The 12,361-nt window shown below is 56.7% G+C and overlaps 1 protein-coding gene across 3 annotated transcripts in view; it reads left to right on the forward strand.

Annotated features, from left to right (window-relative positions):
- CFAP99 (cilia and flagella associated protein 99) overlaps positions 1–12,361 on the forward strand; it is a 46,753-nt gene that overhangs the window by 14,925 nt on the left and 19,467 nt on the right. For all 3 annotated transcript variants that reach the window (XR_012434555.1, XM_005554308.5, XM_065544679.2), the window contains exons 3-6: positions 3,012–3,156; positions 4,207–4,301; positions 8,679–8,791; positions 10,707–10,884. Coding sequence is in view for 2 of the 3 variants with exons in the window: in XM_005554308.5 (XP_005554365.3) it covers positions 3,012–3,156; positions 4,207–4,301; positions 8,679–8,791; positions 10,707–10,884 (531 nt within the window). In the remaining variant the exon portion in view is untranslated. The remainder of the gene's footprint in view (positions 1–3,011; positions 3,157–4,206; positions 4,302–8,678; positions 8,792–10,706; positions 10,885–12,361) is intronic.

Genomic DNA, 12,361 nt, shown 5'->3' on the forward strand with positions numbered 1-12,361 from the left:
GGACCCTCTGGCCCAGTGTGGCCCTGCCCAACCCGCCTTGCCTGGGGCTGCTGGCACAGGGCTCAAGGCTCTGACCTTATTAAAAATGCATACTCACACTTCCAAAACACAGACGTCATTGATGAGAAGTGGAGTCGCCGTTGCCTGAGCCGGGGAGGCCAGAGGAGGTTGTCAGCAGCGTCCCGCAAAGTCATCACCCTCAGCGGCCATGCTGACTCACTGCTCTCGGAAGGGTCTGTCCTGGCTCCTGGGCTTCTCTGACAAGATGTTGTCAGTTACACGGGAGGAGGTCAGTGCCCTCGGCGTGGGTACAGCCTGGCAACTGCAGGAAACTGAGAGGGAAACTGAGGTGCCAACCCCCAGCAGAGCCCCTCCTGGCAGCTCAGCACCCCCCGAGCCCCCTCTCCATGCCCAGCCCCACTCACAGGATGTCACTGGGTCCCCGTGATCTATGTATTCTCTTTCCTCTCTGGCGAGCGCCCAGGTGACCGTCTAGCCAGGAAAGGGACAGTAAACAAGCCATGCCGTGACTAGGACAGGCCATGTCCCACGAGGACTGGTCAGGAGCACAGTCCTCACAGCCGTGGGGTGATAGTGCCAGGAGGAGGTCGCAGGCAGAGGGAACAGCCAGTTCCCCGATGAGGAAACAGGAGGCCAGTGTGACTGGAAGAGAGCCAGGGCGGGCCGGGGACTCCGAGGGAGCTGGGCATGCCCCTGCAGGGCCTCGCTGGCCACGGTGAGGAAGGACGCCTGAGGCAACATCCATCTGAGAAACCTCGCCCTGACTGCTGGGTCGAAGAGAGACTTGAGGGGAAGCAAGAGGAGAGGCAGGGAGAGCAGCTGGGGTCCCCCAGCCAAGGGGCCAGGAAGAGAGACAGAGAGACACGCTGGGATCAGGGAACCGTGTTTACTGTGCCACAAGGTTGGGGGCAGTAAATAAGGGGCAGGCTTGGGCGGAGCCCAGGAGGCTGGTTTCAGACGCACTCATGTGAGACGTCTGCCCCAGTATCCAGGAGAGGCCCAGCGGCAGCAGGATCGAGGTTTTTGAGTTCAGGGAGCGGTGCCGGCTGGGGTGTCCATTTGGCAATCAGAATGCTGTCAGCCTTGAAGCTGGCTGCGATCACTCAGAAAGTAGATAACGAACAAACGTCACCATAGGGGAACTGCACCCTGAGCCCCTCCAATATGTGGAGGCTGAGAAGACAAAGAGGCACCCGCAAGGGAGTCCTAGAACGAAGGGCTGTCCCCGGGAGAACGTTGCTACCAGCTGGCATTCCAGGGGGAGTCCAGAAACCAGTCCTGGCACTCCCAGGAGAAAGGGATTTAAATTTAACACGGGGAACCTTGTGCTTAAAGCCGTTGCAAGGACTGGAAGAACTCATGCTGAGTCAGTCCTGGCTCCCAGCTGGTCAGGGCACTGCAGGGAGCAGCTCCCGACCACATGGAGTGGGAGAGGCAGGGGCGAGCAGAAGGCTCTGGGAAGCCCAGCGTCTACCACTCCTGGGGAGCTGAGGAAAAGAGGCGTCCCCCAACCTTGCCCCTGCCACTTCTCCCATAAGTGTATATCTTGCTAGCAGAGCCCAGGCTGCACCCAGAACCCCAGAGGCAGAGCTGCTGAAGCGGATAGTTCTCAGGCCTCCAGCCCCTGCACTGCAAGGGCAACACTAGAAGGGTGTGGAAATGGCCCTATTTGCAGAGCAGTACCCAAAATGTTCTCGTTCACATGTGTGGAAACCGAGGCCCCACAAGGTCATGTGGCTTGTCCAGAATGCTTCAGGTTAGCTCGTTACCCTGTTATCTTAGTGTAAAAGCAACTGAAGGGCTGGGTGGGGTGGCTCACACCTGTAATCCCAGCACTTTGGGAGGCCGAGGCAGGCGGATCACATGAAGTCAGGAATTGGAGACCAGCCTGGCCAAAATGGTGAAACCCCATCTCTACTAAAAATACAAAAAATTAGCTGGACGTGGGTGGCTGGAGTCTGTAGTCCCAGCTACTCGGGAGGCTGAGGCAGGAAAATTGCTTGAACCCGGGAGGCGAAGGTTGCAGCAAGCTGAGATGAGAAGGTTGCAGTGAGCCACTGCACTCCAGCCTGGGCAACAGAGCAAGACTCCGTCTCAATAAAAAAAAAAAAAGAAGCAACTGAAGAAATCACAAAGGAAAAGATAGATTTGATCTAAAATAAAAGTAAAATTCCGGCCTGGTGCGGTAGCTCACGCCTGTAATCCCAGCACTTTGGGAGACCAAGGCGGGCAGATCGTGAGGCCAGGAGATCAAGACCATCCTGGCTAACATGGTGAAACCCCATCTCTACGAAAAATACAAAAAATTAGCCGGGCGTGGCAGTGTGTGCCTGTAGTCCCAGCTACTCAGGAGGCTGAGGCAGGAGGATGGCGTAAACCCGGGAGGCGGAGCTTGCAGTGAGCCGAGATCGCGCCACTGCACTCCAGCCTGGGCAACAGAGAGAGACTCCGTCTTGGGAAAAAAAAATATATATATATATTTATTGTGGTAAAATACACATGACGTAAAATGTACCACTGTAGCCATTTTTCAGTGTAGAGTTCCCTGGGGTTAGGCACGTTCCCACTGTTGTGCATCCATCACTGCCCTCTATCTGCAGAAGCTTTTCACCTGAGCAAACTGAAGCTCTGTCTGCATTAGGCGACTCTCATGCCTGCTGGCCCCTGGCGCCCTCTGCTCTGCCTCGATGTGGTGGCCTGTTCTCATTAGCTAGAACCTCACAGTACTTGTCCCTTGTGTCATTCCTTGCACTGCCTCATTGTCTTTGTTTATTTCTGTCTTTGCCCCTACCTCATCTCACCAACACAGGAGAATCTGGGGACCAGTCCCTGAGTGGGGAGGTACTGCCAGCTTCCCTGGGGGCCCAACTAACTGGCCCTTAGCAGCCCTGGGGCCACTCCACCCCTGCCTTTGCCCAAGTTTCCCACCCCCACCGCTGCCCTCTCCTCCCGGCCCAGCCAGGGCCCCCCACCGGCCATTTCTCTTCCAGGCTCTGAGTCCCCAGACGCAGAGCTTTGTTTTGGAGGTGCTGTCTGGGTGCCTCGAGTACCGGAAGCTGCTGACCATTGTGGTGGATGCCTTCTACGTGGAGGATGGCCGACTCTGCCTGCGGGTTGACCGCAGCCGCTTCATGGGTACGTGCCCGACTGGTCCCCAGGGCCAGGCCACAGAGACCGTTCACTCAGGCTCTCTGTGGAAAGGCCTGGCAGGCAGGCGGCGGGCGGGCGGTGCAGCTCCCGTTCCTGCCCTTGCACTAGAGACTTCCTGGGCCCTCGCCTCACTTGGTCCTCACGGGGCAGACCAGGACCTTGGAGACAGGGAACTAATGCCCCAGGGCAGCCGGACCTGGCTCTGCCACCCCAGTTTAGGGCATCCAGCTCCCAAAGGCAGCCTGGACAACACGAGAGCCTTCCGTAGGCTGACCCCTAGCCACCACTGACCCCAAGGCCTTTGGACAAGATGGACCCTGTGGCTGCAGTCTGGACAGTCCTATGGGGGATTGAATACAAGAGACTCGCTGCCTGGGCTTCCTGTAGCCTCTGACAGCTGTCTGCTTTCATGGGGCAGGACGACCATTGCAAGCCAGGTGGCCCGTGTTGCTGGGGGGCGATCAGGGCAGCCCTGAGACCCTGCACAGGGTCTTGCTGCCCCTGTCCAGGAAGGGAGAGGAGTGGGGCGAGCACTGTAGGGTACTGGGAAACTGAGCGGAGCCGTTGGTGCCAGTCCTGAGCTAGGCTCCTGTCCCCGACCCCTTGCCACCCAGCTGGAGCCTTATGATGGGCAGTGCGTCTAGGCTGCAGGCTAGGGGCCTGTTACAGTTCCTGCCTTGGAGTAAACTTGGGCCCAGGTTTATTCACGTTCTAGCTGGCTTGAGGTGACAACTGAGCTGCTCAGAATTGACAAACAAGTCCAAAATGATTTCACTTTTACCTGGGGAGCCTTTGCAAATTCTGAGAATTTATCAGATGGGATTATTTGACAAAGTGCTTTGCAACCACAAATGCATTGCACTCTAAGACAATGTTGTTTGTGGTCGCTTATCATTTTCAGGTGGGCACCAGAGGGGTGGAGGTTTTCCTGTGGCTGTGTGCCCTGACATGGTGGAGGCCTTGGGCTCCAGTCCCACCGTGCCCCTGGTGCCCCTGTGATGTCCCTGAGCCTCTGACAGGTCCCCTGTTTTCTAGTGATCTGCTACCTAGCCACATTCCTGCTGGAGGAACTCGGCTTCCAGCTGTTCTGTAACATCATCAAGTCCCAACCTGTGGATAAGATGTGCAAGGTGAACCGCCCCTACCTGCCCACCAGGCCACGAGGCCCACGGGTGAGGTCCATCTGATCCTCGCCCACCTTTCACCATTCTGGTTGGTTTTAATGAAAGAAACTCTGGTGGTTTTCTTTTGTATTTCAAAGAAGTAGCAAGCCAGTCATGCTGGTGCCCGTCTGTGGTCCCACCTGCTTGAGAGGCTGAAGCGGGAGGATCACTTGAGTCCAGGAGTTTGAGGCTGCAATGAGCAGTGATTGAACCACTGCACTTGGGCCTGGGTGACAGAGCAAGACCCTGTCTCTAAAAATCAAAGAAACAACAACAACAAAAAAAAACCCAATGCACACCGACTAGTGCGGCTAAATGCACTGCTTTTGTCCTGGGGAAATCCGATTCCGCTCCTGGGGGGCTCTTCTGACTTGTAACAGGCCCAGAACAGCCTCTCCTCCCTGTGTAGCTTTAGGGGTCCCAGGGAATTGGTTCGGGGTCAGTTCTGAGGATTGGCATCCCAAGGGGGAGCCTGCGGGAGCCCACACCCCTGACTGCCTGGGGCCACTTGCATGGGAAGCAGGCACACACAGGCCTCCGGACCGAAACGTCTGGGCTTGGGCCTGCTGCTCGTGCTGACTGCTGCCCACTCCCACTGACTGCCAGGTTTCCCCGGACACTCATCGTGCCTGTTCTTGCTCCATTCTTTTTTTTTTTTTTTTTTTTTTTGAGACGGAGTCTCGCTCTGTCGCCCAGGCTGGAGTGCAGTGGCCGGATCTCAGCTCACTGCAAGCTTTGCCTCCCGGGTTTACGCCGCCATTCTCCTGCCTCAGCCTCCTGAGTAGCTGGGACTACAGGCGCCTGCGACCTCGCCTGGCTAGTTTTTTGTATTTTTTAGTAGAGACGAGGTTTCACCGGGTTAGCCAGGATGGTCTCGATCTCCTGACCTTGTGATCCGCCCGTCTCGGCCTCCCAAAGTGCTGGGATTACAGGCTTGAGCCACTGCGCCTGGCCCTCTTGCTCCATTCTTAAAATGACCCAGCGAGGTTGCTCCTACATGGTACCCATCCCAGGGTTGCAGAAACTGGAGCACAGAGAGGATAAGTAATTTGCCCAACGTCACACAGCAGGAGGGTAGCACAGCCAATTCTCAGACTAGGCTTTTAGCCACTGGCTCGCTCCTCCTTACTCTGCGTAGAGGGGACAGTTTCAGCTGAGGAGAGTCACTCCCTGGAGAAGAGAGTGGGAAAGCCCTTGGGCCCAGACCTTCAAGGTCTCTCTTGAAGGAAGCAACTAGTTCTTCAGGGGGTGTTCCAAGCCTGGAGAAGTGGGAGAGACCTGGAATGGCAGAGCCCACCAGGATTGCAGCCCCAGAGATCTGGGACTGGCGGCTCACAAAGTGCCTCGGCCACCTAACAGGTGAAGGGAGGGAGAGTGCAGCCCCAAGCCAGCACTGTGTACGTCAACGACATGTTTTCCATCCACATGGAAATGTAAGTAATTCATGACGCGTACACATTTGTATCGTTAGCTTTAGCAAGGTCTTCATTTTAATGAAAAAGCAGCAGAACTGATGGCATTTTCTGGGAGATACCTGGAGACTGGAAACAAGCAGGCACTGATGTCTGCTCTTCTGTTACAATCTTGATATTCTTTTTTTTTTTTTTTTTTTAAGACGGGGTCTCGCTCTGTCACCCAGGCTGGAGTGCAGTGGTGTTATCTCGGCTCACTGCAACCTCTGCCTCCCGAGTTCAAGTGATTCTCCTGCCTCAGCCTCCCAAGTAGCTGGGATTACAGGCATGTGCCACCATGCCTGGCTAATTTTTGTATTTTAGTAGAGACAGGGTTTCACCATGTGGGCCAGGCTGGTCTCAAACTCCTGACATCAGGTGATCCGCCTGCCTTGGCTTCCCAAAGTGCTGGGATTATAGGCGTGAGCCACCGTGCCCAGCTTATCTTGACATTCTTAATGAACAGGCGGGGCATGGTGGCTCATGCCTATAATCCCAAAACTTTGGGAGGCCAAAGCTGGGAGATTGCTTGAGCCCAGGAGGTTGAGACCAGCCTGGGCAACATAGAAAAACCTCATCTCTATAAAAAAATGGGATTTTTTTGGTTTTTTTTTTTTTTTTTTTTGAGATGGAGTCTCACTCTGTCACCCAGGCTGGAGTGCAGTGGTGCGATCTCGGCTCACTGCAAGCTCCACCTTCTGGATTCATGCCATTCTCCTGCCAAGTAGCTGGGACTACAGGCGCCGCCACCACACCTGGCAAATTTTTTTTGTATTTTTAGTAGAGACGGGGTTTCACCATGTTAGCCAGGATGGTCTTGATCTCCTGACCTTGTGATCCACCCGTCTTGGCCTCCCAAAGTGCTGGGATTACAGGTGTGAGCCTCCGTGTCCAGCCAAATTTTTTTTTTAAATTAGCCTGGCATGGTGATGCTTACCTGTAATTCCAGCCACTCAAGAGGTTGAAACAGGAGGATCACTTGAGCCCAGGCGTTTGAGGTTGCAATGAGCCGTGATTGTGCCACTGCACTCCAGCCTGGGCGACAGAGCAAGACCTCTTCCTAAATGATAATAATAATTATTATTATTATTGAGGCTGGGCGCGGTAATCCCAGCACTTTGGGAGGCTGAAGTGGGTAGATCACTTGAGGTCAGGAGTTCGAGACCAGCCTGACCAACATGGTGAAACCCCGTCTCTATTAAAAATAGAAAAAAATTAGCCGGTCGTGGTGGCACATGCTTATAATCCCAGCTACTCAGGAGGCTAAGGCAGGAGAATCACTTGAACCTGGGAGCTGGAGGTTGCAATGAGCTGAGATTGCACCGTTGCACTCCAGCCTGGGTGACAGAGCGAGACCCCGTCTTAAAAAAAAAAAAAAAAAAAAAAATTACTGAACAAAGATCCATGTTTTGTCTTGCCCTGGGTCCCACAGTGGTGGAAGTGACCCTGGATCAATCTCAGCCTGCAGAGTCCCCAAAGCACCAGCCCAGGACAGAGTGCTCAGGGGCTGCTACAGAGACTCCCTAGGAATTCGGGGCGCTGGCCGCACAGAACCCTTGGGCCCAGGGTGGTGCCCCCAACACTGGTGCCTGTGCACTTACCAGCTGAGAGAGCCTCTGGAGGCAGGTCCATGGGAACAGCCCACATAAACCCCCAAGGGTACTGCCTGAGGGACTGCCTCCCTCCATCCCACACCCCATGCCCCACTGGGCCATGCCCATCCCATTGGGGTCCTTCTTCCTACCTTGGGGCTCCAGGAAGAGGCCAGCCTGGGCCTTGAAGAAGGAGAGCAAGCTACTGGGACGCCACCCTGTGGGCTCTCCAGGGAAGCCCCTGGGCCACACCTTGGGTGCTGTCACCACCATGGTCAGCAGTAGTGAGCAGTGACACGGTGTGGCTCCCAGGAGCTGGCATTCTTCACTCTGCAGGGAGTAGCCCTGAGACACCTGTGGGGGGCTGATGGCCCCGCTGGCTCCAGGGAATCCGCCAACTGGCAGAGGGGGATTCAGACGCACCGCAAAGCCCCACCCCAACTCCAGCAGGTTCTGGGTACGGCTGCCCCATCACACCCCAGTGAGGATGGGGGCCTCAATACAGGGCTGGTCCTGGTGGCAGCAGCCCAGCTGAGACATTGAGTGTGGGGATGGGGTTTGGAGATGGAGGGATTGGGTGGGGACAGGGACCAGTGCTGAGTCTGGGGCCATCACCATGGAGCCCCAGACCCTCAGCTCCCCGTCCAGCTGGCTTTCGGGAAGCTGACTGGACAAGGCCCTCCAAGCTGAGGATGTGCTGCCAGCTTCTCAGGCACCCCTCTCCCCATGGCAGCCCACCCAGGGACCCCGGGGGCTGTGCTCCTCCCAGCTGAAGGGGAGCCAAGGTCCAGGCCTCCAGCACCAGCACCAGCACCAGCACCGCACATCAGAGCGCCAGGAGAGTTCCGTAGTGACAGTCCCAGAAGCATACCCTGCACGATGGCCTTGGGGGCAGGGAGCCACTGGGGGTGCTGGTGGCCTTGGGGGCAGGGAACTCACTGGGGGTGCTGGAGGCCTTGGGGGCAGGGAGCTCACTGGGGGTGCTGGGGGCCTTGGGGGCAGGGAGCTCACTGGGGGTGCTGGGGGCCTTGGGGGCAGGGAGCTCACTGGGGGTGCTGGGGGCCTTGGGGGCAGGGAGCCACTGGGGGTGCTGGGGGCCTTGGGGGCAGGGAGCTCACTGGGGGTGCTGGGGGCCTTGGGGACAGGGAGCCACTGGGGGTGCTGGGGGCCTTGGGGGCAGGGAGCCATTGGGGGTGCTGGGGGCCTTGGGGGCAGGGAGCTCATTGGGGGTGCTGGGGGTTTTGCCCGGTGAGGGGTTGGGCCCACAGCTCCAGCCCCGTGACAGCCCCGCTCCACCCCAGTTCCTTAGGTTCTTCTTCAACCCCCTGCACCTGTGCTCGTGGATCAAGGACGAGTGGAGCCTCATCTACGAGCCGGCCCACGTGAAGGAGAACTGGCTCGACCCCCTGATGAGGTGGGCTGGATGGGGTGCTCTGGGGGCCCTGAATGGCATCTGTACCCCACTCCAGGTGCCTCCACAGGCACAGGAGCTCCACGTTCCCCTTCCTGCTCCCAGAAGCTCTATGAGTATCAGTAATCACTCCGTGTTGGGATGAGAGCTTCGGAGAAGCCCCAAGTGCCGGGCTGGCCCCACAGCTTCGGCAGGGAGGAACGGACATGGTCCAGCTGCCCAAGCGCCAGCCTGGGTTCCCTCCATGCCAGGCAGCTGACACGTGGTGGGTGGCTGATGGCCATTTCAGGACTGGCTGAGTGAATGGGGCAGAGCTGACTCTTGTGCGCCGGGGCCTACGTGCTGGCTGGGGCTGCGTTGGTGGCTCTAGTCCTGTGGGGACACTGCAGGGCCCTTGGCCTCTCTGCAGATCCCAAGAGTGCAGAGTACGGGTGGGGGTGGAGGGAGCTGAGGAAACCACACATCAGTTCCTGGTGGATTCTGGGGTCCAGATCTCTCTTGGGGTCCCCAGGGCCATGTCCAGGCCTGCTGCCCTCATGCTGCCCTTGCCGCCTTCTCCTGCCTCCCCAGCAGGACTGGGGCAAACACCGGGGCAGGCCAGAACCCCCACGCAGAGGGGTCAGCACAGTCACTAGGGCCCTGCCTTGTGCTCCATGGAGAGGCCCACTGGGGCCTGGGTGCAGCTGAGGGGCCCCCCAGTTTTTCCTTTCTGATAGGACTGAGGGGAGCCACTTTGTCTTCCTAAGGACAGACAGACAGACTGTTCTGGCACAAGCAGACCACTTAGGTGCCAGCTGGGTGCAGAAGACCTGGAGGCCCGGGGAGATGGAAGCCCTTCCTGTGGGGAGAGGAGGCCTGGAGATGTTCCTTTACCAAGGGGAAATCCCCAGTCCCAGCCAGCCCACTCCTGGCAATCAAGATAAACCTCCAAAGGAAGGAGTAGGAGCAGCCCTGCTGGTGCCCCTACCTTGTGCCCCAGGCTGGACTCACTGCCTACTCAGGGGCCCCCATGGCCTGGGCCTGCAGGGTTGCCTCTGGGAAGCTGCTCAGCTCAGTTCCCATGAGCCCCTCTTCCTGCGCCACCACCCCCAGTCGGCTTCCTCTGCCTGCTCTAGGACCAGCCCCATCACAAACCTCCTGCCCCTCTCCCCAACCTGCCTCAAGCTGGGAGCACTGGGGCCTGGCCCTGGAGAGACCCCCAAGACCCTCCTTGCTATGGGCCCTGGACCATGGCTTTTAAGGTGAGGCAGGAGCTATTTCAAGCCATGCCCTCTGCCGCGTGGGAGCCCACATGAGAGGACACTTGATAGGCTGGTGATGGCGGGCTGTGCCCATGCAGGGTGTGGGACATGGAAGGGGGAGCCCCAGACTTGGGCGGCCTGGCAAGGCCCTTCCCAAACCCCTGCTCCAGAGCACCCCCACCCAGAGGCTGTACCAAGTACAACTGGGCTCCTGCCCCGCCTGACTCCACAGCTCCACTTCCAGGAGTCACCAACAGTGTAGTTCCAGAATGTTCCTTTCCAATCAGCTCCTTTCTCCACTGCTGGCTTCCATCTGCTCCGGCCCAGATTGGCTTCCTGAGTCCTGGCGACTGCTTGTCCTCAGAGCCCCTGGATTCCTGCAGCAGGGCTGTGCCTGTCCTCTCAGCTCCCCACTCACCAGCATGGCCCAATGCCTCTGGGCCTGTTTCCTGTATCTGTACAAGGGGACTGCATCTGTATATGTTTCAGGGGTGTGGTTGACAGTGTGTGTGCCTACAAGTAGAAGGCACTTCGTGAAGTGAGGCCATCCACCCCACTATCACCTCCACCCCAAGGTGGATCCAATCACCTGGGAGCCTTTTGTATCCTAAAGGCCATCGCCTTATTGAATAGCTTACGGAGTGACCATAAGAGGCGTTTCCACTTTTGCCTTCAAGATGGCAGCCAAAGGTCCAGGAGCTGATCAACCACCTGGAGGGCATGTCTGCCAGTCAGTCCTCTCCTTTAAAGACCAAGGCCAAGGTCACAGAGCCCAAGGAATTCAACCTGACTGCCCCCAGGCCTCGCACCATTCCAGCGCCTGAGCTAGTCCCGGTCGTGGCCAAGCCAAGACCAGTGAGTGTGGGCATTCTCAGCGGGCACCGGCTTGCAGGCATCAGGGTGGCCAGGCTGGGAGAGTGGACTGTGTGGGCCTGTGGGATACTGGGCCCCCCGCAGGGCTGAGGGTGCACTGAACTAGACCAGGAACACTAAATGACCCCACCCCATCCCCACCCCCACTCCCCACATTGAGGGAAGCCCAGCTGACCCGGAGCCCACCCGGTGGGCTCCCACACTCCACACACTGTGGTCCTCTTAAGTAGGTGTTGAGTGGAGCTGTCAGGCCATGGGGCTCCGACCTGTCTGGAGTTGGAGCTTAGAGCCCACTTTTAACTCTGACGTATTGCAACACCCCCTCCCCATTAAGTATGACACGTAGATAACAGCATACTCTTTGGGCAGGCCTAGAGACTCTTCCTCTCTTTTTCTCTCCCCACTGCTGACTTATCAGTCAGGATGCTTTGTATTGCAAATAACAGAAAAATGCAGCTCAAACTGGCTTAGACAATAGAGCACGGGCTCTACTGAGTGAAGTAGTATAGGCTTCAGGCATACGTGACCAGGGTTCCGGCTCTGCTTCTCTGTGGCTCTCTGTCCTAGTCTCCTCTGTAAGTCAAATTCATCTTTGGGCTAACTTCCCTGATTATAGCAAAATATCCTCATTTGCCACCACCTATACCATGAGAGGACACCTGGGGCCAAGAATTCTTTGGAAAAGTCTGACTGGACCAGCTTAGGTCTCATGCCTGCCTTGAATTGATCACTGTGATCAGGAATATAATGTCTTGACTGGTCACGGGCTCTACCCCAAGCAATGGACTGAGCTTCCCAGAACCAACAGGTTCTGCAACAGGACTAAGGGATGTATGTGAGGGGAAGGGGATGGTGCTGGGAGGCCCCAGAGTCCTGCCCCACTTCTGCTATCCTTCAGGTCTCATTAAAATCCCTCTTCCCAGAGAGGCTTTTCATGAATGCCTCAAACATGTCAGGTCCTTCACTTAGTTTCCTTCTCACTGATCCTGGCTCCTTTTCTTCACAGAATTGAATTTAGAGTTGTTTAGTAATTTGTGGACCTGCCTATTGTCTGCCTCCTCCAGCAGACATCATCCATCTTATTTGTCCCATATTCTTTTTATTTTATTATTATTATTATTATTATTATTATTATTAGAGACAGAGTCTCTCTCTGTCACCCAGGCTGGAGTGCAGTGGCGCAATCTTGGCTCACTGCAACCTCTGCCTCCTGGGTTTAAGTGATTCTTCTGCCTCAGCCTCTGGAGTAGCTGGGATTACAGGTACTGGCCACGACGCCCGACTCATTTTTATATTTTTAGTAGAAGTAGGGTTTTGTCACGTTGGCCGGGCTGGTCTCTAACTGACCTCAGGTGATTCACCCACCTCGGCCTCCCAATGTGCTGGGATTACAGGTGTAAGCCACCGCACCTGGCCATTATTTCTCCCATATTCTCAATGCCTAGCCTAGTCATGGCTC

The sequence above is a fragment of the Macaca fascicularis genome, chromosome 5, assembly GCF_037993035.2.
Source record: "Macaca fascicularis isolate 582-1 chromosome 5, T2T-MFA8v1.1".
NCBI lineage: Eukaryota > Metazoa > Chordata > Mammalia > Primates > Cercopithecidae > Macaca > Macaca fascicularis.